The sequence below is a fragment of the Chaetodon auriga genome, chromosome 18 (genome assembly GCF_051107435.1).
Source record: "Chaetodon auriga isolate fChaAug3 chromosome 18, fChaAug3.hap1, whole genome shotgun sequence".
Classification (NCBI taxonomy): Eukaryota; Metazoa; Chordata; class Actinopteri; order Chaetodontiformes; family Chaetodontidae; genus Chaetodon; species Chaetodon auriga.
In genome coordinates, this window is record NC_135091.1 from 15,576,582 (window position 1) to 15,601,349 (window position 24,768).

The 24,768-nt window shown below is 45.0% G+C and overlaps 1 protein-coding gene across 2 annotated transcripts in view; it reads left to right on the forward strand.

Moving 5' to 3' along the window:
• The first annotated feature begins 272 nt into the window (after positions 1-272).
• The window catches only part of runx2b (RUNX family transcription factor 2b), a 40,794-nt gene continuing 16,298 nt past the window's right edge, over positions 273-24,768 (forward strand). The window contains exons 1-5 of one of the 2 annotated variants that reach the window (XM_076756929.1): positions 273-754; positions 972-1,095; positions 18,816-19,078; positions 20,633-20,789; positions 22,855-22,959. In XM_076756929.1, the coding sequence (XP_076613044.1) occupies positions 1,038-1,095; positions 18,816-19,078; positions 20,633-20,789; positions 22,855-22,959 (583 nt within the window). In that variant the 5' untranslated portion in view covers positions 273-754; positions 972-1,037. Of the gene's footprint in view, positions 755-971; positions 1,096-17,685; positions 17,729-18,815; positions 19,079-20,632; positions 20,790-22,854; positions 22,960-24,768 lie in introns of those variants that run through there. The other variant, XM_076756930.1, reaches the window with a different exon arrangement.

Consider the following 24,768-nt stretch of genomic DNA (forward strand, 5'->3'; position numbering starts at 1 on the left):
CACAGACAAACACACACACACACACACACACACACACACACACACCCAGTCTCACACCACCAGCCAGCCAGCCAGCCAGCCTTTCGCTCCTCACTCACACCCTCAAATCTTACCAAGCTCAGCTCTCCCTGCTCAGAGGCAGACAGGAGCAGCACGGCAGCCTGTTAAAGGAGTTGAGGGAAGGAGCAGCAGAGTCAGAGAGGGAGAGACACAGAAAGAGAGAGGGAGGGGGATGAAAGAGTGAACGGGAGAGCAAAGCAGAGAGAGCGCTGTTCCCCATATGCTGAGGAGGCATGGGCGGTTGAACAAGCTGCCCCCACTGAAGCCTCCTGACTCATGGGAGCGTCAGACCCCGATCCCCCAGAGAGCCTGGAAACGCTGCCGAACCACGCGTAAGAGAGAAGGAGGGGAGCCGGGGAGGAGAGAGAAAAAAGTTCCGGGGAGAGGAGAGGAGAGAAGAGGAGAGGAGAGGAGAGGGAAGAAAGCCACAACGGTAGGCTGTCCCACTCGACTGCTGTGCCGTGATGACGTCAGAGGGCATGTGACCCAGGCTCTCCAGTGACGGCACATGGAGGGCAGGAAAGAGACGAGTTTTAAAGCTGGTGCCTTTTGGGTTGTGTGAGGGCTCTGCTCGCCTCCCAAACAACCACAGAACCACAGACGTGCGGCTCGGGTTTGGTGTTTGAGGGCGACCTGGAGTGTAAATGGTTAATCGTCGCGGGCCAGCACCAGTCACAAGGACGGCGCTAAGCGAGTAAGTACGTTCCAACCACACTCGCCAAGCAAGCAAGTCCGACACCATCTGATCTATCCGCAAAGGCGATATTTGCCTCTGCAATTTTTTTTTTTCTCTGTAAAACCAGACCTGGTTGTTACTTGTGGTCATCCAAATAGTTGATACGTAGAAGCATGTCTTGTGGATGGCTTTTCCATTTTTTTTCTTCATGACACGCTGCGTGCTCTTGGTTTAGGACGTGTCAAGGGTCACGGAAACCACAGAGGAACAAAAGTGGGGCTTGCTGCAACCAGAGGCAGCTATGGCATCTAACAGCCTTTTCAGCACAGTGACACCATGTCAACAAAACTTCTTCTGGGGTAAGTACCGCTTGGCCGGTTGCTGTTGTGTCTGGAGTTGGGTTAGGGGCTCCGGGTCATGGGGAGGACTCGGGGTCAGGTGTTGAGGTTTGGATAGAGGAATTAAGGGAGTTTGGGGAAAAGGGGGTAAGTTCCTTGAATCCGATTGAAGGATTTGGGTCCAGATGAGTGGAGGGGATCAGCAGAGGTCATTGAGGACCCTGCTATCAAGGTCCAAGCTTTTGCGGTGGAAGAAAGACCCAACTATCATCAAGGCTTTTTGTGGTGCGCAAATACCAAAAAAAAAAAAAAAAAGAAAGAAAAAAAAAAAAACCTCTCTGCATTTAGAGATTCCAGTATTTACTCTACGTGATGTTTATAAATATTTCTGAAAGAGGGAGATGACATGTTTGTGCAACATACCCTCAGATTTACAAAGCGATGCCATTGCGGAACCAAAAACAAAAGCACGGGTGATATTTTTGACAAACGTAAACAGACGCTGCACAAGAGAGTTTACAGTTGAGCATTGAAACAAGATGTGGGGATTACTGGGCTGTGTGTGTTGGGTGCCTCTGTTGTGCGTAGGGAAGAAGTATTGATTAGTTTGCCAAGAAAGGGCTGTAATCGCTTCCTGAAATTGTTTGGTCGTGCTGCTGTCATTAATTAATCAGTGCAGATATCTGCAGCCTCCAGGGAGCATTTAATCGACAGACATAAATCCACTTTGAACAAGGACTTGATCCATGTTGACTTCCGTGATATGCATTTGTAATTTATACACTAGAGTAATTCATAAAACAATCAATTTACTCTTGCTTAGTGCTTCTCTGCAAATTACTAAAAAGCTCAAATGTGATTTTTTTTTTGGCTTAATAAACTCCTTATTGGTGCTTTCTTCCCATAAAATCTTTATATTTTCAAAGAATTACACAGTTAGTCTGCTCAATCCAATTTGTTCTCCGTGTTCATCACATATTCAACATCCTGCTTGGATGCCAAAGTGGATCTATCGGAAATAAGACCACAAAAATTCAAGACCTGTGAACAGTAGCAGCATCAACTTTATGATTTCCAATGACCTGTGAAGGCCAGCTCGTATGCTCCAGTTTGCGGCCTCTGTTTTGGGTTTGCTGTATTCTATTATGACAGCTTCTTTACACAATCTAATTTAATCAACAAAATAAATGATGTTTTAGGCTTACCAGATGAATTTTCAAATTTAAACAAACATTTTCATTCCTGTGCGACACAAGAAATAGACAGGCGCAGTTTAATACCCCCCCACCACCACCCACCCACCCACCCACCCAACCAACCCCTCCCCTTCATCTCTTCGCCTCGGTCCATAGCATCCACTTCTCTGTCCAAATCAAATGTTTAAAAGATGTTTTTAAGAAGTCGGTCCGTGGTCAGACACAGCTGTTCTGGGCTCCTGCTCCGCACAGAAGCAGGGTGACTCCTAATACGCTCTGAAAGCCGGGAGAGAGTGAGCGCTCTTCTACCAATCACCACCACCTATTACCATGTTAACCCCTGACCTCTTGGCGTGTCTCTGGGGTCGGAGCGCGGGAGAACGAGGGGAGAGGAGCAGCGCTGCAGGAAATTAAAAGCATACTGTAGCTGAGGCGGAGGGGAGCAGATGTGTACAGATGTTCAGGTGGAGGGACTCACAGGAAGGATAATCAGGGATCGATTCTCGTGCAGCAAGTATTGTTGGTTGATCCTGTGCTGCGGCTCATTGATGTTTCCCCTGTTTATGAACATCTGGGCAGTAAATCTGTCAGTACAACCACAAAAAGTCCCCTTGACAGCGCGATGTGATTTTGCAAGACCACCAGTGCTTTCTGTTGTATTTGTGATTTAAAATAAATAGATGGAGGGTACTGTGCTGTATCAGACCTGACAAAAACTAGGACTGACATCCTGGACATCTGTGTTCTGGTCAGACAGAGAGAGAATCTGAGTTTGATTTTGAGTCTTCAATAAACTGAAATAGGGTGAAATTTGCTGTATAATTTATTTCATAGATTTTAGACTTTAATACATGTATTTCTGTCTGTTAATCTTGGCCTTGGGGTATAAGGATGAATTGTCTTCTCCTCACAACTGCTATCCATTGGTTGGGCAAACACATGATATGACTCATGATATGACTGATTTTCTATATTTGCTTCACGTTCCCCTGCTCCCATGCCTCTCCTGGACCGTCCTGCCCGGCGTCAGCCGGTTTGCTGAGAACACAAGTTACAAAATGTTGTTTTGTTAGTCAGAAACCCACATTGCTCCATCCCGTCTGTCGATTTGTATTTAAGGACATTTTTAATTTAGGACTGAGCGTAAAATTCCCAGCGATAAATTGAGCTGACTGGAGGGAGTGGGCAAGTATTCCAAATTGAGAAAAGGGGGCTCATTAAAATTTGTCTTGGCATTTACATCAAGCAATTTTCATTTAATTGCCTCAAATACATTTTTTATAACTCCTCAGACTGGCAGATGAGATGGGGAGGGCAGAATAATCTTCAACATGTGTGGCACCCACTCAACCACCATGCCTCTCTGGGGAACATTTAAATGCCTATTTTCTCTATTACAAACTTAATTACATATAGACAATTAAGTCATGGGAGCAATTATCGTTCAGTAAAGTTGTGCAGTCGCAGTGCAGAAAAAAAAAAAAAAACTGCTTACACAGACGGACCCAAATCAACACGATCAAAAGGAAAGCGGGGCGATGTGGGTAAATATCTGAAGACTCCGGGCGGAAAACTTTCCCCAAAGAAAATCTCAGATAATTTGCAGGGAAACCGTATATGTATTTGAGAAAGGCAGCTTCTGTTGCATAAGTGTTGCCTTAGATCTAACCACAGGCCTGCTTCTTGGAGACATCTTAAAAGTGAACCAGACATCCTCCCCTCCTCCTCCCCCCCCAGCCAGGGAGAGACGTGAAGCCCACTCATCAATAGGTAATTTGAAAAAGCCAGGGGGAAAAATCTGAGCGCTTCACTGGCTGCTACTGTGCAGAGAAGACTCTTCCTTTAACTCCGGGCTCAAAGGAACTCTATTTAGCGATGCTTAATTGTACCTCTGAGGCAAACATGTTATTTAATCCCAGCAGGGTCATATTGATGGAGTAAAATGGTGCTGTGTGTGTTTGCACTCGGTGCCAGCTATTAGGACTTATTAGCGCTGGAGGTTCACATTAGTCTTCATAATTCCTGAGGGTAATCAGGGAGGTGCAGAATGTTGACGTGATCAGTGTTTAATCAAAGATAGATTAATTGGTCTGCATTTTCGCTTATATGGACCAACAGTGAACGGTGGGTTAATTATGGCTCTAAATAGATTGTAGGCAGTTCTTAAAGTCTAAATGAGAGCGTCATGGGAACACCGCAACCTGTGATTTGAGAGGCCCGAAATATGTCTTTGCCCCTGTGGATGTGACAGCGTGTTTTTCTTTTCATTTGTGAAGGTGTTTGCGCAGAGCGTGTTCATTTTATCTGAAACACTGATGGAAAAAATACAAATTCAATCAGTGGACCAATGAGACAAAGCAAGAGAACTCCTGTATTGTGAGGCGTTTTCTCTCTGCCGCACTTTGTTGCCTCGTCCAGAGCAACTCTGAACTACAGAGACAGTATCTGCTTCTCCTCCTTCCAAATTAAGCAGTGAGGAGTTATTGAAATATGGCAGGAAAGGACTGCGGAGTGAGATTACATTCGCTCCTGTAATGCGGAGACTGCATCAACAAACGGAGAGTTCAGTGTAAATACTCACAAGGCACTGTGTATTATCCCGTCTTTTATCCTCATATACAGTAGCTGGGGGGCTAATTACACTATTGTGATAGAGCGACCTGCCAAGCGACTGCAAGTTTCTGCCTATTTAAAGTGTTGATAATAGCCTCAAAAACAATCTTCTCGAAGGGGCGATAAAGCCTATTTGTTAAACACTATGAGTGCTAACATCTCTTTCTCATAAATCAGTGCAAGTGTTTAATATCTAGATGCGGTGTTTTCTCTAGATGCGTGCCAAAACGGGGTGTGTTTTTTGATATCTCTCACGCCCCAGTACACATAGCTATGATTTTTGAATGCACCATAATTACCAGGTAGCTTAATGCCATTGCGTTAGCCAGTGAAGCTTTTAATGCAGCGCTGTGCTATTTTCACACTTAACAAGATCCTGCAGCCCTTCATCCATTTCAATTGCATCATGCTGGGCGAATTACCGTTATCCGATATAAGCCCTCAGAGAGGAAGTAACTACCTAACACTTTGAAAATTGGTCTATCTTGGAACCGGTTCACCCTAATGAAACAGAACACCAGTATTATAACCCAGATTCATATACCTCTTTTACTCTGCTCTTTCTGTTTCATCTCCTTTCTTCTCTTTCCTCCATTCATGTATCGGTTATGTTATTTAAGTCCGAGGATGGCTTTAAGCGGAGCTGATACAGCAAACCGCAGGAAACCTGAACAGCATTGTCTTGAGTTCCCTTTCGCGTCGCTGCGAAACAGCTTCGCTTCCACGCTCCGTGTTTCTGTAGGGGGGGAAATATGGAGTGTCGAGCCTCCTGGATGTTTGGGTTCAGCCTGTAACGATGTGAGTGAGAGCGTGGCCACAGCACCTACACAAGGCCTTACCTGTTCTACCCCCACACCGGAGAAAAGGGCAGGTTTTTCCCCTTGTTAGTTTAATCTTAAAGGAATGTGGTATCCCCTCTGACTCAGGCCAAACTCCCAAATATATAAACCTACTTACCAGCGGGTCATGAAAAGAGCAGCACGGGTTGGACGTGTTAGCCATATTTTTTAAGCAATCCTGGTTATTTATGTGAGGTCACACATACTGTAAATTGCTAGAGTGTGAACGTAAAAGGGTAGGGTGTTGCTCAGTTTTCAAGGAGAAGGCGAAACAAGATGGGTAAAGGCGCATCAAAGAGTTGCACCGAGCTCTGACTCTGATCTGTGATCAGTAGCTTGGCAGCAGGTCAGTGGAGCTGTCTGAGGGGATAAGTACACCTTGTTACAACGTGCCTGCAGACGTTGGTACCGGCGCTCACTTTCTCACGTGTCATAATCATTTGCCACTCAGCACACTATAAAAAAAAAAAAAAAAACGCTTGTGGTATGATGTTATATTTTTAAATGGGAGTTGGGTGTTTTTGTAGATACTACTGTGCAAGCACTGTAAAGAGTGTATAGCTGTACAGTATACGCTCTGTGTGTGTGTGTGTGTGTGTGTGTGTGTGTGTGTGCACTCTAAAGGTGTCTGTGACAGGAAGATCTGTCTGCTTGATTAATGCTCTCACTCAAACTGGCACCTGGAACCAATCCCTCCCCCTGCCGCCCCCGTCCCATGTGCACCGTGTGTGTGCGTGCGTGTGTGCGTGCATTCCACATACTGTGCCTTCAGAGGGGCTGAGGGTGGGTGTTGAGCAGGAGGCGCAGATGGGACCAGGGGGACTCGGAGCGGAAGAGAAGAAAGGTGTGTGCAGTCGAGGGAACAATAGGTAGACGTGCAGTGGAGGGTATGGGGTGTCATTAATAACACACAGGCCCCATCTCCTAATTTGCTCAAATTACCTGCCCACACTGTTGGCCCCCTGCCTGCGCCGAGGTGTGAACACAACAGATCAAATACACCTGAAAATCAAAGTGCCCACCCACTCGGCTACGCCCACGCGAGCCTTTTATGGAGGTCTGGAGGCCTGTGAGCGAGGAGGAGAGGGGCTCCGTGTTTATTCTTTCATGTGAGAGTGAGATAAAATGTGAGAAAATTAGAGATTGAGACAGAAGCATGAAAAGGGAGAAAAAAAAGAGTAAGTGAGACGGAGATGATACAAAGGGAAGGATCGGTTTGCGCTCGTGGGGCATCCAGTAAGAGCAACACAAGACTGACTCTTTCAAACCACCTCCCATATGGCTCCGCGGGGGTGGCCATTTACCATCATCTGCCCTCCTCCTCTCCCTTCTTCCCTTCTCCTTCTCCTTATGTCCTGCCTCCGTCCTTCCCCTCCCACCCACGCTTTCAGGAAAAGGGTGATGACAAATGTGACAGGGTGGCGATGCTTTGGCCACCGCAATAATCAGAACAGAGCCACCAGCACCGCACCACCTGTGGCGCACACACAAACACACACACACACACACACACACACACGGACGTATTCCAATGTGTGCACAGACACTGAAATTAAATATGCCCCAGAGACACAAAAGGGGCCAGGAGAGCTGGCGTAGGTGTGTGTAGTGGGATGCTAGTCTTTGAACTTTGAATAGTATGTGTAGCTGATATTGACAAGTCTCTGGGGAGAAGAGGGAAGCTAGAAATGGTAGCTCTCATTTGTAAAGTGGCCTCCAGAGAGAGAGAGAGAGAGAGAGAGAGAGCAAGAGAGAGAGAAAGAAAAAAGGGGGAAACAGACATGCAGACAATTGAGATTAAGAGCTAAAAAAAAAAAAAAAAAAATTAAGAGCTTACATAGAAACACTGTAACACCCATATTTAGCATTTAGAAGGAGAATAAAAATACTTACAATGTATAGATAGCTTATGACACACTGTAGTGTGCTTGTAAGCAGATATTAGGCCACTTTAAGTGTTAATGTGTTTTTGTACTATTCTAACTCCTCCTGTGAAGCATCCACAAGTGTTAACAGCTCATGAATGATGACAGCATAGCTGTAATTATACTTAATGATATGTGATTGCTGTGTGTTACAAAGCATTTTTCAACTGTTTATCATTCACACGTGGGTTCAAAACTGTTCACAAATGAAGGCTTGTTAAGCTTGAAGTTCATTTTTCACCATGGAAATAACAGTTTGACCAAAAGAAATTCAAGGTTCAGTCGCCAGATGTGGCTTTCACCCACTCCCCATGGCCTTCATCGGAGTGCTGAGTTTGCTCTGTGTTATAAAGAAAGGCTCACTGAACCAGAGTGATTGGGAGAATATTTCTGAATAACTAAGTATTCATTAATGAAGATGGTTAGAATCAGTACCTTACTGATAAATATAACAAAGATAAGTAATGAATAGAATTGTGTTATATAGTTATGAATGCTTCAAAGGTGGAGTTATTGTGTACAGATACATTAAAAGTCACTTATGTTATTTTAAGTAATTACGGTGTGTTACAGTGTGAAGGTACTGCTTATAAATGTCAAACAAGAGTTAAAATAAAGTGCTGGATATTTTTAAAAGTCTGTGACTGCTGCTGTGAAATAAAAAAGAAAAGTTTTGAGGGATTTCTGCTTGTACAGCAGTGTTACAAAACTGCAAAATCCCCTCCGTTACGTTTTGTTTCAAAGCTCCTTCCTCTGACTGAGGCGGGCATCTTTTGAGGACTTGTAGCTGGTGTGTTTTATGTTGATCCCTGAGCTGTTCCAGTTTACACATATTCAATCCAATCATCCTGCGCTGACAAGCAGCGCTGTCTGATCAAAGTCGATATACATCCACGCCGTCTGATCCTCGCTGGAGCAGGCTTTCAGTCTGGAGTTGAATGCTGTCACTCACCCAGACAGCTGCCCTCTTACAGTCGTCTGTAGTTCATTTTGTTGTCGCAGTTTAAAGTTTTCCGTCAACTGTTGCGCTGCTCATTCTGTTTTCTGTCTTTCCCCAAAGGAAATAGGTCTCTCTCTCTTTTCTCTCTTTCTCTTTTTTGGACAGAGACCAATAACAGGCCTTTTCCACTTCACTTCTCCTGATGCTGAATGAGCAAAGGAGGATCCCAGAGGAGCAGGAATATTTTATTAGAGTGATATTTTGAAAGTTCCTCTCCTCCTCTGTCTTTCTTCCTCTCTCGTGATGGAATTTTAGGATGCTGCAACAATTCTATGTGTGTGTGTGTGTGTGTGTGTGTGTGTGTGCGTGTGTGTGTGTGAAAGAAAACAGCTCACGCAGAGCAAAGACAATTCAAAGTTACAGCTAAATGACAGGCTGGGAGCTCCGGTCGTTTGAATTGCATTGTTTTCTTTTTATTCCTGCTTGGGAGGAGGATTGGTGAAAAACAAAAAGCCCAATTGGGACAGAAAGCGAGCAGTTCAGTCTCGGGAGAATTACTCTCGGCACAAACAAAAATAGCAGCCATTTTTTGCTGACAAACACTTTTTAATGTGAGGGTGTTTTTTTGTGAAGTTGGGCTCTTTCTGTTTTCTTATTCATGACAAAGCTACCATTTCAGGAAAGAAAGGGAGGTGTGTGTGTGTGTGTGTGTGTGTGTATTGTAGCCTTGATTTACTGTCGCTTAAAGGTGTATGAGGAAAAAAAAGGGAATGAGGGATGTCAGAGTTCTTAAGTTTAATTGGACACACTGGTTTCTTAAAAAAGACGTACATTAGAAAATATGTTAATTTCAGAAGACTTGCAGGCCTAATGGTCTTTAGAAGGCGCGCAGACAATTTTGTCTTTGCCTATTCTACAAAATGTCACTTTCACATGAATACTACATTACACACATGATTACACCTACACACACACACACACACACACACACACACACACACACACACACATGCACACAAACACAGCCAGACAGATACACACGCCCTTTTCCTGCAGGACCCTGCAGATGCAGCAGAAACAGTAGAGTCGGTCTCTCTGGTAAACAAACAGTGAGAGGCTGCTGGGAGTCTTCACTGGGCCTCCAAATTATAGTCCGGTTAACCAAAGTCTCAGAGCCAGCCCCTTTACTGCTCCACACACACACACACACACACACACACACACACATACACACACACACACACTGTATATACACACCCACATCACATGCATATGTGCACATAAGCACATGGCCTGTGCACATTAAAGGCACTATAGAGGCACACTTTAAAAGCACATATACAATCAGGTTCTAATGGGACCTTGTCTGCGCTGCAGTTGAGCCAAGGGTAAAAGATTTTATAGACATAAGAGAGACTGGGAGGGAAGCAGACCCCAAGGGCCTATCATAAATATTACCCAATCATCAGGCTCACAGTGTGAGGCAATTACTGATGAAAAAGAATCTCTTGCAATGTAAACATGGGTTTAATGTTTACAGCTTTTAACCCTGTGTACCTGGATTATAACTTTTCTTTACTGGTAGAAGCTGCTTTGCTTAGCCTGACTGATGCTTCAGAGAGCTATGTGATACTGCTTTGTGGTTTGTAAAGTGTCAAATACTTACCCGTTTTGCAGGAAAGTCGCACTAGTTCGGTGGGAGAACTTTATTCAACAACAGTTCAGTTGGAAGGGGCTGGATTGTTTAGAGCTTCTTTAATTGTCTGTAAATGAGTTCTGCAACTACTGGGGACAGTTTTCAGTCTCTGGAGGACACGAGAACATATCAGAGTGATCTATGACGCCATAAAATCCAGTTGAAACATTTAAGATGATCAGTTCTCGCGAAATTATTCGCCGTAAATCTCGAGCTTCCAGAGTGACAGCATATTCCGAGCGGACAATTTAATTGTCAGCCCGAGACCACATCCCAACAACCCCGTTGCCAGAGAGGGATTTTTATATGTGCGTGACGTTCAAATTCTCAGCTTTGCTATAATGCAACACCACAGAATAGATTGTGTTTGAAGGACAGCATTTCACAACGTAATAGATGTTCCCCGTGGGACCCAGCAGCCGATGAGTCTCCCTGCTCGGAACTCGATTTAGGCGCTATAAAGCTGGCGTCATCCGAGTCTCAGCTAGGAGCAGCGCAGACACGACATGAAAAGGCCCTGTCCTGGAATAACCGGCAAGTTCTGAGTGTGTGTGGAAAATACAGGGTCATGGGTCACATAATCAGACAATAGTCATTTATCTTCTGTGAAATCATGTTTTCCCCCAACTTTCGTGATGTTTTCTCTCATTGAACTCTCTTTTCCAAAGATGAATGGAACTGATTTTGTCCGAGGACATCTCCGGCTGGAAGCCATGAAAGTGAACTCCATCCACCCTTCTTTCTCTCCCCCTCCACACCCCCACCTTGTTGTGAGTCATTTCTGACCAGTAGCCTAATAGGCTCTGTGTAATTACAGGCTAAGGTTTTCGGCAAAGGCCCATCTCTGAGTGTGCTGCATCAGCGGTGACACTCTCAACTTAATTTGTTAACTCCTTCAGCGCACAGAGCGAAGGATGCTACGTCTAAGGCCTCTCAAAATGTTCACGATCCGGGGGCCATTTCGAATCCGGTCTAGTATGTCGGGCTCCAGGTTGCAGAGTTCAGGCTCAGTGTTTTGGAGCGGCTCCGAGCTGGACTGCGATCAGGAAAAGATCAGGAAAAAGAAAAGGAGAGCGAGATCCAAACCCTCGGAAGTTGAGTGCCGTTGCTCGATGCACGCCCAGTGCTGTGGCTGCATGCGGTTCCTGCCCAGCTCTGTGTTTTCATTTCCTGTTTATCTGATTGGCTGTTGTCTCAGCGCTGGACATACTGACTGACAGTTTTGACTTTGATTACCCCCCAGAAATGAAGGAGCAAAAGCCATGCCAGGACTTCATCTTAAAGTTTTTTGGATATGGGCTCACTTACTGTCAGTAAAATTCATGATACCCAGTCTGTGAAGATGGCCAAGCAAAACAAATAGTATATTTAATACATTTAAATGCTCCAGGACAAAAAATGTATATGGTACATTTCAGAGCGTGGGTTGACAGCGTCTATGTTTATGTCTGTGTGCAATTGAGCATCCATAACAGACTCCCCCCCCCCGCCTCCATCTGGCCCTCCTCTATGGCTCCTTACATTGATTTGGATCCAGTGCACCTGGACATTCCTCCACCCAGCCTCCATGCATATACATACATACATCCTCACCTCCTGTCTCCTTCCTTTCCCTCCCTGTCTCCAGCCACTGCCTGTCCTGTCTTACCTTCCTCCAGTCTCAAAACAGGAGCAGTGGAAACGGGCGAGTGATAGCCGATAGCCCCCCGGCGAGTGCTAGTCTGGGCCGCTGCCTGTTTGCCTCTCGCCGTGTAGTCACTCTATCTATCTCGCCTGTGCCTCCTTACCTCACATAAATCATCCTCAATCCTACTACACGGACCAGGAGAACAGAGAGAAATCTCCCCCTATAAATCTGGTATTAGTTTTACCTCGCATAATGAACACAAGGCTAAACGGTCCTGGATACATGAGAACAGCATGTCTTGCAGATGTACTATAAATATTTTGATACTAGCCGGCTAGTTTGCAGAGGGGAAGTAGACCAGTGAAATACACAGAGGAAGGGAAAAGTGTAAAGTGGAATGTTGGCCGAGCCTGAGTGTCTGTATTGTCTTTAGCACCTACAGAATCTCTCGGTCCAAGAAAAACGCTCTTTACGGGGTTCCTGTTCCCAGCCGTGGTCCGGTACCACTCCTGGATACGCTGCGTTTCCTCCAAGCCAATCCTTCAAACTGGTCTCCGAGGAGGGGGGTCATTGTTTGATTAATAGCACGATCAGACCTGATTGAGTGATAGATGGTTTGAAGGGAAAACCAGCACGCCTTAGGGACACTCTGGGACTGAGTCTGGGAAAGGCAGCTCGAGGGAGGCTTTGATTGGTGGAACGGCTGAATTAAAGTGAAGCACTAATAATAGCATAGCTAATGGCACAAAAGGCTGCACAGTGTGGGGCAGCCAAACATGCCTGATGACTGCTAAGATATTTTGTTGCAGCTATGTAAAGACAAACTCTAACATACACACACACACACACACACACACACATTCGCATGCTAAAGTGGAAAAACTGAATTGCCATGTTTCTGGCCTCAGCCCCGGGCACTGTCACCCTACCCCATCAAAGAGCCACACACCCACACACACAGAAAACCTACAAATACACTCTTACACATGCACAGTTCTGGGGCTGTGACAGCAGGTGGTGTGTGACACGTCAACATCTGAAGGTTCGCTGGCAGACAGAGAAAGAGTTCTCAGCTCTGTGTGCCCCAGTCGCTCAGATCTATCATTGGGACTCTTTAATGGCAGCCTTCGTCACATATTACTGCTTTATTTTCTCCTCTCCATCTCCCAGCCCACAGAAGTTCCTTTTTTGTTCCTATTTTTAAGTACAAGTGATCTCAATTAGGGACCTCCATGAAGGCGGTAGGCGGCAGACAGTCAGAGCAATAAGAGCAGAGAGGAAATTGTCTTTATACCCCCCTCCCTCCCTCCCTCCCTCCCTCTCTCCTGCCACAAGCAGTGAGCAGCCGCCCCCTCCATGTCTCCATCTCTTTCCATGCTGCTCTCTGCCAGTTCAAGAACAGAGTGAAATATCAGACAAACTCTCTCTGCATCTCACTTCTCTTGCTGAAAAATAAATACATTAAACTCCATAGGCACAGCCACTCCAGCCACCTTGAAGTCTCATACGAAACTTGGATTGCGCTGCTTGAAAATGGTTTGCACGGGAACATACACACAGACACGCACACACACACACACACACACCGCAGAACGTGCCGTCCCCGTCCTAACAGTTCACTGTGATGTCACGGGCTCTGTGACAAACAGTCATTAAGGGCTTAGCAGTGATCTGGGATCAGTGCGTGGATGTGAGTCGCTGAGGTTGTGTCGATGAGGTCACGAGGAGTAAAGTTTCTGCCCGTCATCATCCTCCTCTGCTGGCTTGCTGGTTCACTAATTGACTGCCCCGTTGGCCGGCTACCAGCCCAAGTCCAACTAACTGTCCGGCTGGCTAGTTTCGCGGCCGCAGTTCTGCTCTCCTGGTTGGTTTGGGTGATTGGCGAGTGGACTGGATCTTTTGCTGCCCGGCCTGGTGGGCTGATTAGTTAGCTGGCAGGCCGGTTGGCTGGTGGCCTGCCAAACATGGAAACATCCCGTTAGAGCTGAAAAAGCCTGAGCCTGGTCACAGCCCTCCTCTAGAAAGCTATAATTAAGTGTCTTGAAAAATGCACCACTGTGAAATGTAGCCTTAATCCTGAGTCTTAAGTGGCTGTACTTTTCCTCTTGAATGATGAGAGTATATGTGCTTGTGAAAAGGAGAAGGAGAGAGTGTTGCTGTCTTGTGTTATTATTTTTTCTTTATGAATGAGTCAAATATGTAGTTAATGTCAAATATAAAAAGCACGTAAACCCATACAGCCCAGCATATCCTGCTCAAACCAATCACTGTTAAGGCACTTTTTAGCATCAGCTCTGCTTGTTCTCTCATCATTCCTAATGAGGTGTTACAGTAATACTGAGGATGCATGGGCCTGTAAATGTGTGTGTTTGTTTGTGTCAAACTCCGAAAGAGATGTGAAGAAGCTGACAGCCATAAAAAGACAAGGGAAGAGAGAGATCCTACATGGTTAGCTTGCTGTCAACATTATAGTCAGCGTGTGTGTGCGCGCACATATTAGCGGTTCACACAGCCTTTGTCATTCCAAGTGGGAATGAGAACAGAAACTTATTATACGCTTGATATCTCGACAGGAAAATTAGTCAGAGAGTGTCAGCTGAGTTTGATTTTTATTGAAAACAAATAATTGAAACTGAGCAGCAGAAATACAATATTACCATAAATCATAAAACGCACATCCTGCTCAATGTGGTATACTGTGGTTCTTCACTGTTAGTGACTTCTCCTACTGTGCAATGACTCCAAGCCAGTGTAACACAGTAGATGAATAATACCAGAGCCGAGAGAGACGATCCAGCTGTGCACCAGGCGAGCAGCAGCCGCACTGAACGAGCAGCTTTATGCTCGATTCATTACTACATAATATTAAGTCTGTTAATACTGAGTGGGATAGGTCAGATATCCAAAAAGTCTAACACTGCATCAAAGTTCCAGCGTTCACATTTAATCAGGAGTAGATTTTTTGGCTGGGTTTAATCCAGGACACCGAGGCGGGGAAGTGGTATTTTTTGATTGAACAGCGTATTCTGGCACATTAACGCCTTCTCTGGTGTCTCCCTCACATCTTCGGGACTTCAAACGACAGATTTTAAACTCAGAGGTCGCCCTACCTCTGACTGACAGAAAGCCAGACAGCAGGCCTTACTGTATGAATGCGAGCCGTATCCTGTGGGGAGCTGGAAGACAGATGCTGGACGCACAGCGGAGAGGCAAAGCGGAGTCAGATGGGACAAACACTCTTTGATGAGCCGAGCTTGTCAGGGTTTAAGTCACGACTGCGAGGGGTGGGGGCTGGCGTTCGGGGCCTGGGATCAGGCTCTTCCTGCCGCTGCCTCTGATGGGACAATAACAGAGTGCAGAAAATCCAAATTCAAGACTGATTAGTTGGCCTAAAAATGTGAGCGCAAGTTGATTGTCAGGATAAATTTGGGATTTGAAATTTATATAATGTACTCATTGATGTGTCTTTTATGAATAAACCAACGAAGGGAAAAAAAAAAAAAAAAAAAACAGCTCCAAAATTAAATTCCAGTTCAAACACACATGCATTAAAAATAATTAGGCTGATTAAACTGATGGCATGAAATTGACTCAAGGGCTGTTATTATTTCATCCCTAACATTTCCTAAATTAAATTCCACTACAACATTAAGGATGTTTTCCACATTACCCCAAATGTATTCAGCGGTGAAAAAGTGATATTATCGGAGCTGAAACTTAACTCTGTTGGAATAACCGGCTCCACGGTTCCTGCAAGGCCATGTTTATCACTATTACAGATTTAATTACTACTATTCACATTTATCCATCCATGAATTGTTAGTTGATCTTTGAGAATGTTGGACAATGTGAACCATATTTCTGGTGTTTGGGGCACACAGAGGGGAAGTGTAACTCAATCACTCTTTTTTTTTTTCTCCTCCTCCCCGTCCACATGACGAGGTGCCAGATGCGTGTCAGTGCTTTCAGACTTTATATATATCCCTCCCACATCCTCACACACACACGCACACACACGCTAACAGATATGTATGCGTGTGCACCCCCACATACATGCATACTTATGAAACACAAGAAGTCATGTTATTTTAAGTTACTTTCAGGACTCAGGCTTTAATGCGTGTTTTTTTTTTTTTTTTTTCTCAGCACAGAAGTCTTATTGTAAAATGTATAAGACTATATACAACTTTACAGCATAAAAACAAGCTGCAAAAGTCGTGACAGGACCCAAATAACCTGACAGCTGTGCCTCCCAGTAGTCCCATTTATTTTGAAACAGGCCCCGAGTATCAAAGGCCTTTGTCTTAAAGACTCTCTGCAATAAAAGCCTGTTTGGGAACGACGGAAAAGGACCGCAGAGTGGTAATACACATGCTGCTGTGTGATGTGGCACTCAAAAAAGACTCATTGGGAGACTGATGGGTAATCAGGGCAGAGGGTGGGGTGGGCTGATGAGAGCCGGCTGAGATATGGAGTCTCACAGAGGGTGGATGATGCCCTCTGCAGTAGACACAGGAGGGGCAGGCGAAGCAGGCCTGCTCACTGACTGCCTTCAGAGAGGCATCCACGCTGAAATATCAGGCATTTCAGCACATAAACAAAAGCTTTAAATTATTTTTATTTTCTATTTCAAGGATTATATTGATATTTGGAAATATGATATGAATGCTTTTAATGTATGCTGTTTTTTTGGGTGTGTTTTTGTTCTTGTCTTGCTTTGGTTCATTTACAAGTTAAATATTTTTGCATCATTCATTTTTTAGTGGTGGAAGAAGTATTCAGATCATTTGTTTAAGTATAAGTAATACCACTTGGGCAAAATACTCAAAGTCCTGCACTAAAAATACTACATGATACAAAGTAGAGAAGTATTAGCAAAATTGACTTAAAGTATCAGAAGTCAAAATACTCATAATGCAGATAAATGGCCGATGTGAGTGTTGCTATTATATATTATGTTACTGGAGTATTATTATGCCTGCATTAATGAGCAAGAAGCATTTTACTGCTTCACTTGGTGGAGGAGGAGCTAATGTTGACTACTTTTAGACACTGTCGGGCAGACTAATCTATAACAATGCATCATATTTTATTAACTAATCGTTTGTTTTGCATGTTAAATGTTTATCTGCACAGTAAAGATGTCAAATCAATGTAGTGGAATAAAAAGCACGATATTTTCTTCTCAGACGAAGTGAAGTACAAGTATAGCATGAAGTGGAAATACTCAAATAAAGTACTTGAGTAAATGTACTTAATCACATTCCACCACCGTCATTTTGAGATATGCATCTGAATAATCGTCTGTGCGTAATTACGCACAATGGAAAATGATTCAGGGGCTCATTTTTTTTTTTTTTGCCGCTGTTGCGTTTAATTTACATGTAATGAAATTGAAGCTATATGATCATTTTGCAAGCTGTATGAGGCGAAATTTGATTGAGCATAATTGACTGTCTCAAAAAGCCTTCGGGTTTCAAGAAACGGCCGCATGTGTGGATGACCATAAATTAAAGCGCGTGGAAAGTAGAATACCTGTACACCTGCGCAACAGCTCTCCCCCGCGACCGAGTGAAACTCTACTCCTGCGCCTGTACCTGACTCACCGCTCTCCGGTGACTCACTCGCTCCTACCTTATGGACTGTGAACGCACTTCTCACCCGGGCTCGGCTCTCTGAACGCTCGTCTGAGCCGCATATTGTCAGGACATAGTGGTAACACAACACGGACTAACGGTATGACGCGTGTTACCGACTGGAAATGACCATCCCCAGAGTTAGGAGCGCGCTGACGGTCCAGGGGAGCGGTAACATGTCGGTACGTACAGCTCTGGCACCGCAGCCTGTGTGAATCTCTTAAACTATGAGTAAGGACAGAGAGAGGCGTGAAACGTAGCCCCATGTGTGTTTCATCTCGGTAGACATTACACGGAGACCTGTCCGGTCGTCCATATAGGCGTGATAGATTATGGCAGAGGGAATGGATCTGACTCCAGACACCACGTGTTGGAGTCGCATCAGCGCAATAATTGCTGGGCGCTTGAGCTATATAAACCACAAAAAGCCTGAGCACGGGAAACCCCGGCCTCCAAACACTAACCACATTTACGGCTACAAAAAACGGGATTCTTTTTTCCGCCTCCTTCATCTCACCGGCGAGGATTTTTTTTTTTTTTTTTCAAACCTTTTTAACCCTATACACAAAAACCTGCGGCACGGCCGAGAGACTTTGCGGAAAGATATGTACAAATCGCGGGCGTCGCGGGGTGATAAATAGCTCTGTTAAGTATTGTTAAAGCTTGCTCCTTTGACTTTGAAAACTTTTTGTGTGTGTACATAGCCTGCGGGCTTTCTGAGAGCCTTTCAGTTCGGCACAAAGACTTCAATGACGCACCTGGAGCGGCGCTTTGACATTTCACTAAAGGAAGACAGACAAAAACTTTTTTGTGCATCTGGCACGACTGTTCCGTTTTAGATCTGCTTTTTTTTTGTAATTGTATAGGCTTCTACGCGCTCGGACATTTATTTGATGTTATTTATATCCGCGTACGAGCAACTACGCCTGCGTTATGGCGCATGGACGCTTCCCCCGAGAAGTTTGAAAAAAAGAGCTTGTCATTTACAACATCATCAAGTTTTCAAGGGTTGTTTTTCTTGCCTGAGAAGTATATTTTATGTCGTTTGAAGGCGCCCACTAAAGTTTGTAGTGGAGAGGTTTTTGAAACGCGGTGTGCGCACACAAAGTTCCATTTTCCATTGGCAGACGCGCTGAGGTTCAGCGAGCAGCGCCGCACACTCCGAGCTTCTCCCAGAGTGTGAGAGAGAGAAAGAAAGAAAGAGGGGAGCTGGAGAGACTTTGGTGCTCTTTTTGATAATCCACGCTGTTGTGATGCGAATTCCCGTAGATCCCAGCGCCAGTCGGAGGTTCAGTCCGCCGTCCAATAGCCTCCAGCCGGTCCCAGGGAAGATGAACGATGTGAGCTCCCCAGCCGGGCAGCCGGACGCAGCGGCGGCGGTGCCAAGACTGCGTCCCCACGAAAACCGCAGCATGGCCGAGATCATCGCCGACCACCCGGCCGAGCTGGTCCGGACCGACAGCCCCAACTTTCTGTGCTCGGTCCTGCCCTCCCACTGGCGGTGCAACAAGACGCTGCCCGTCGCCTTCAAGGTGAGTCCCGTCTGTGTGATGTGCTGCTGCGCTGACAGAGAGGTTAACCACAGTGTGATTCGGTGTTCGCTGTAGCCTCGAAATTAAGCTAAAATGTATTTTAGGAAAGACTTAATGCATGTTTTTTCTTTTAAAACACAATCTCTTCAGTTCACTCTATGCTGCTGACGGTTTGGGGCTTTTTTCCTGTTTATTCTCATCCCTCGTGCCCCATTTTACTTTTCATCACCTGTGTTTGTTACAGTTTCTGAAAACTGTTGCGTGTTGTAATTAAATATCACAAATTGCATTCTGTTAATCGCGAGCTTATGGTGAATGCTGAAACGCGATCTTGGAATTTTTAACGTGTCAACCCGAATTTATGCTGAAAATGAAATCCAAAAGGAAAAAGCATCGAGTCAAAGTGATGTTTAAAGGACCCGAGAGAATGTTAAAGCATTGATTCAATCTGTATCTAGACGTAAAAGAAGCAAAGGACACACATGTTCATATTGTTTTCATTTTGTAAACAACAAAAACTATTTATTTATTTACTATGTATCGCCAATAATCACTTAATGCAGTAACCTATCACAATCATGGTTTATTTAAATATCACTCACAACCAGAGAAAAATTCCACAGTCACATCTTTGGTGATGACTTTCAGTTTTCTTTTTCTATATTAGAAAAATATTTAAAAACATATCACAACATCTCATATATATACATGTTTCAACACATTGTGGTCTATTATAACCACTATTTTAATGATAATACATAATTATTTTAATTAGTGTTTACATGTTGAGCCTTACTGAAATTTAATGAGCAGAAGAGCAAATACATAAAAAACAAGATCTATTTTAATATGCAGCAGTGACTAATTGTTTATACATTTCAGGCCTCCTCAGGCGTTTTTGAAGCCTTGACAATTTTTTGCTCCCATGATAATTCACAGGAAAGGCCCTATTAATTACTTGACAGATATTATTTAAAGGATGGATCAAAGACACACCAAAATGGAAATTTGTAGCTGTAAGCCTGGCTCCAAATCAAATGTGACACATTTTAAAATATATGTGTTATTTAACCGTTCTTATTACTGCAGCTCTGTAATTATTGCTGCTCTGTAGGCCCGCTCATGCTCTTTTATCTGCATCCAGGAATCTAAATGATAACACGAGGCCTCGCCGCTTTTGTTTTAAAGGCTGCGTTTGAGAAGTGAAGTGAAATTAAAGCCATTTATCAACATGATTTGGAGGAGGATGGTGTGATGTAAAACAAGTCTGTCACATTAGCTAGACGACTTCTTTTATCAGTGAAGCTGAGAATGAAGCTGAGCTTTGACTTCACTCAGCTTTTGGCTTTCAAACTGAAGGAATTCCTCTATTAGATTTTGTGCTATAACCGCTTTTCAAATGTTAATTAACTGTGAACAGAAGAAGAGAAATCTAATAATATATTTTACCAATGTTGAATCACAGAACGAGGGAGTAAAATCTGTGTAATCCCTTAAGACTTTGTGCGAAGCAGCTCCTGATTTTCTGCCCTTTGACCTGCGTGCCCCCGACAGGTGGTTGCCCTGGGAGACATACCTGATGGGACCGTTGTCACGGTGATGGCGGGCAACGATGAGAACTACTCAGCTGAGCTGCGGAACGCCTCAGGTGTGATGAAGAACCAAGTAGCTCGTTTCAACGACCTTCGCTTCGTGGGCCGCAGTGGCAGAGGTGAGGCCCGAAACACCCGCTGTACGCTGCTGCAGCTCAGTAGGAGCTGTTAGGTTCAGTGGTGTGGATTAGTGGTCACATTCCCTTCATGGCGACCACATAATGATCTCTAACTCCAGGCTCAAATCCCACCGCCCGTCTCCTAAAGTCTGAGTGGTGAACCATGTCCACTCTTTTTGCCTTAAAATGAGGTTGCTTGATTTGCTGTTTATCTTTTCAAGTCAGGTGAGACAGAAAAGCTTTGTCAAAGCTCGCTGTTTCCTACTCTGGATCATTGCCCTTTAGTCTAAGAAACGAAGCCTTGGACGGAGAGATGATGAGCGTCAGTCCAACATCAGCTGCATGAGGAAGTGTTGATATCAAGACACAGGTCTTTTTTCAAAAAAAAAAAAAACAGACTTTTCCTTGATGTTCACCTGACATGACCCCACTCAGCTCAGGCTTATTAGCATGTTGGGTGGTGCTGCAGCCCCGCGGCTGATCGCTCTGCACATGTCCTCAGGCTGTCAGGCAGCGAGGCAGAGGCGCCCTCCTACTGGGTCGAATGGCATTCCCTGAATACTTGGCATCACCAAAGTGACTCCTTGCATCATTTACCGGCTTGTTACTAAGTCGTCTTATTTACGATTTGGCACCAAGGACGTGCTCTCACCCTCTCCAAACTCACTGGAAATATTTTCTTAGAGACTTCTTATTTTCTGCAAGTCTCACAAGCGGGCGCCTACGATAAGTTTGACGGTGATAAGCTCTGTCAGCAGCTCCGCCGGTGACTTTTCTTCTCAGTTTCCCTCTCTGCTGTAGCTGCAAAAAAGTAAGGAAGCAGATGCACAGTCAGGAGGAATGAGGGGTGACAAAGAATTAAGAGCAGAGGAGGGACAGTGGCTGGACCTGTTGCCACGGAGACCTCGCATGCGTCCCTTCGCTGTGACACAGAATCTTGTCACAGGAAGTGACATAGGAGCCAGGGGAGATCAGACTACGAGGTGTCTGAAATGAATACCTGGCAATGACAGAGATAAGTACAAGCAGAGCGATCTGATAGGATGTTAGATAGATAAAAGTCATGCATAGAGAGGCGGGGAGAGCCAACAGAGATGGACAAGGATTGATTGTTACAGGGCTGAAATGGTGCCACAGTACTTGACAGCAAGGTTAGACAGGACAGGTGATTCAGAGAGTAATCGGATCGTTGTGATAACATCGTTAGAGTTATAAGTGTAGCAGTGCACGAGATTGCCTCGACAGTAAGCCTGAGTTAGATTGCAGGTAACAGATGACAGCAGCGATGATGGCAGGGAAGCAGGGAGGTGACGTGCTGGGTGTCCCACTTTATCACAGATCACTAGCTCTGGTTCACCCACATGCACTTCAAATCAGGTATGTGGAACACCTGTTGCACCTGTGATCCGCTATCACCCCGAATCATCTCACCGCTTCCTTGAAAGGCATGTTTACAGTGAATGAGAGTGTGGAGCAGAACAGGGGAGGACATGCACTCGTAGCTGGTTGCGACTGAATGGACAGCTGCTCGTGATGAGTCACCGCAACAAACCTGCCCCCCACTTCCTGTTTCCTGTGTGTAGCCATGGTTACGTGATGCATCTGCATACCTCAGACATTAGCGCTGCTGCTGACTTGGCTGTTGCACTCTGATTCATAGCGTTCCTCATGGATGCACACAGGAGCATACACACACACAGACGCACACACAGACACACACTCAACCCCAAGGCAGCAACTGCTGGGGATTATCAAGAGAGGAAGTGACTATTAAAATGCCTCTCGCCCACTCGCACTGCGTTAGACGGAGAGAAAGTCTGGATAACAAGATACTGGCTCCTCCAGTCAATCTTCCATTTAGATTCTGCCAAAGAACCTAAATAGACCCTCTCAAATAGCCCATGTTGTCTGCCGTTAATCCCCTTAAAGTCAATTTTCCCCAGTTTGTATTGGCTATTATGACAAGCCACAGCCACACTTGTGACTTGGGGATGGTTTAGCAATGAATGCAGGTCATTGTCTCTGCAGATGGTATGTCATTTGATGTTGTTTGATGTCACCACAGGGAAGAGCTTCACGCTGACAATCACAGTATTCACCAACCCACCACAAGTGGCCACTTACCACCGAGCCATAAAGGTCACCGTGGACGGACCGCGTGAGCCCAGGAGTGAGTACAAAGGCACGCACACACAGTGCATTATGGAAATACGCTTACACTTGCAGCAAACAACACTTCTTTTAATTTGCCTATAAAAGAGAACACCAGCGATTTAGTATTGCACTTAAAAAATATGGGGGATTCACAAGAGACAGATTTTAAAAGTAATGGTCAAAATTTGACCAGCAGAGGAGCAAAATATCTTCCTTCAAGCTCCAGAAACACTGGATCATACATTTCCCACAATGCACCTTAATAGCCTTCATCCAAACTCCACACCTCCAGTTTTATAACACAGGCCCAAATTTCTCAAACCCAAAGCCATGAAAGTGAGATCATTTTCATCAGGGTCATTTTTCAAACGTTGGAAAGCTCCCTCCAGACCTACAGAGGACATTATACTGTTTTCACAGGCAGAGTGTTCCTCTTCATGACGAGTAAACCAATCAGCAGACTGCCCCTTTAATTTAGCCGTGGGTGTGGCTGACTGTGCAGCTAGCCAATAGCAGCAAATGCACAGCTAAAATGGTGACGGGCTAATAAAACAAGCTAATTAACCGAAAAAAATAAAAGGTTTTACTGGAAAAAGTTCTGATTGTGTTAATAAGCAATCAACAGGCTTTTAATTAAGTTTCCCTCCCAGAAAGCAGCTCGGCCTCCCGTGTGACAGTTTGAGAGAAAGAAGAGAAATAAAAAGTGAGGCAGAATATTCCTGAGAGGGTACACTGGGTAGCGGAATGCTAGCATCAGCTCATTTTAATGGGCCATATAAAAACAACTGAGGAGGAAAAAAAAAACTTTACTATAGCCGTCAGTGCCAACTGGTCTGGCATGCAGCTGTTTCCCCAACCCCTCCTCCCTATTCATAAAAAAAAACATATTCTCATCTCATGGCGTCTCAATGAACAATATCACATCACAAACAACCCGCCAGCCCGCCTGCCCCGTCACATATGGCACCAGGGCGCGCAGAGACACAGAGGAGCCGGGGACAGTAGGATTAGCACTACCATCAGTCTCTGTTGTAGCAAAGCTGCGTGTGGTGCCAAAAAACGCCTGAGACACTCAACATTCGACGCTCGTCAACATGCACCCTGAAACAAAGGCACATGCTTGTCTTCAAACGCACATGTACTCGCAGTCACGCCCACTTTTCCCCCCCACTCCAGCCCTCCTCGCACTCGAGCCATCTTGTTTGATCAAAAGCATTTCCTGTGCATCTGCTGTCCCCCGTCAGATGACTTTCAAACAAGTCCTGTTATTTGGTGGCGAGCAGATGGGAGTCGGAGCACAATTTGTTTAGAAAAGCCCCGGTTCGGTCTCAACAAAGTTGCAGTCTTAGATTTGTCTCCAAAAAGCCTTCCAGGAAGCCTGGACACATGTGAAGCAAGACTAAACTAAAGGCATCAGGTGAGGGGAATCTGGCATCCTGAAGAGACTTTACACTTTCATCTATTATTCTTCCCTTTGTCTCAGACCAATTTGTGGTCTCAGACAAAGCCTTAGAATTAAAGTCTGCGTGTTCTAACTCCAGTCTCAGGACAGTAATTTAAGCAATAAAGAGTATGTCATCATACGTAACCCCTGAACTTCTTTACTTTGCTGTTAAGTGGTCAGAATTGCAGCGCCGGTGTAATTTACTCAAAAACTACAGCCAGAACACGTCTCCCTCTCAGGGGTCATTAAGCTGAGGTCGGAGGGTGGCAAAACACACATGTGCCCTCTCAACCGCGCCTCCCCTCCTCCAGGTTTTCAGCACGGAGAGACTCGGAGCTGAGAGCACCGGCTGTCTCCAAAACTGTGATTCTATCTGTGAAC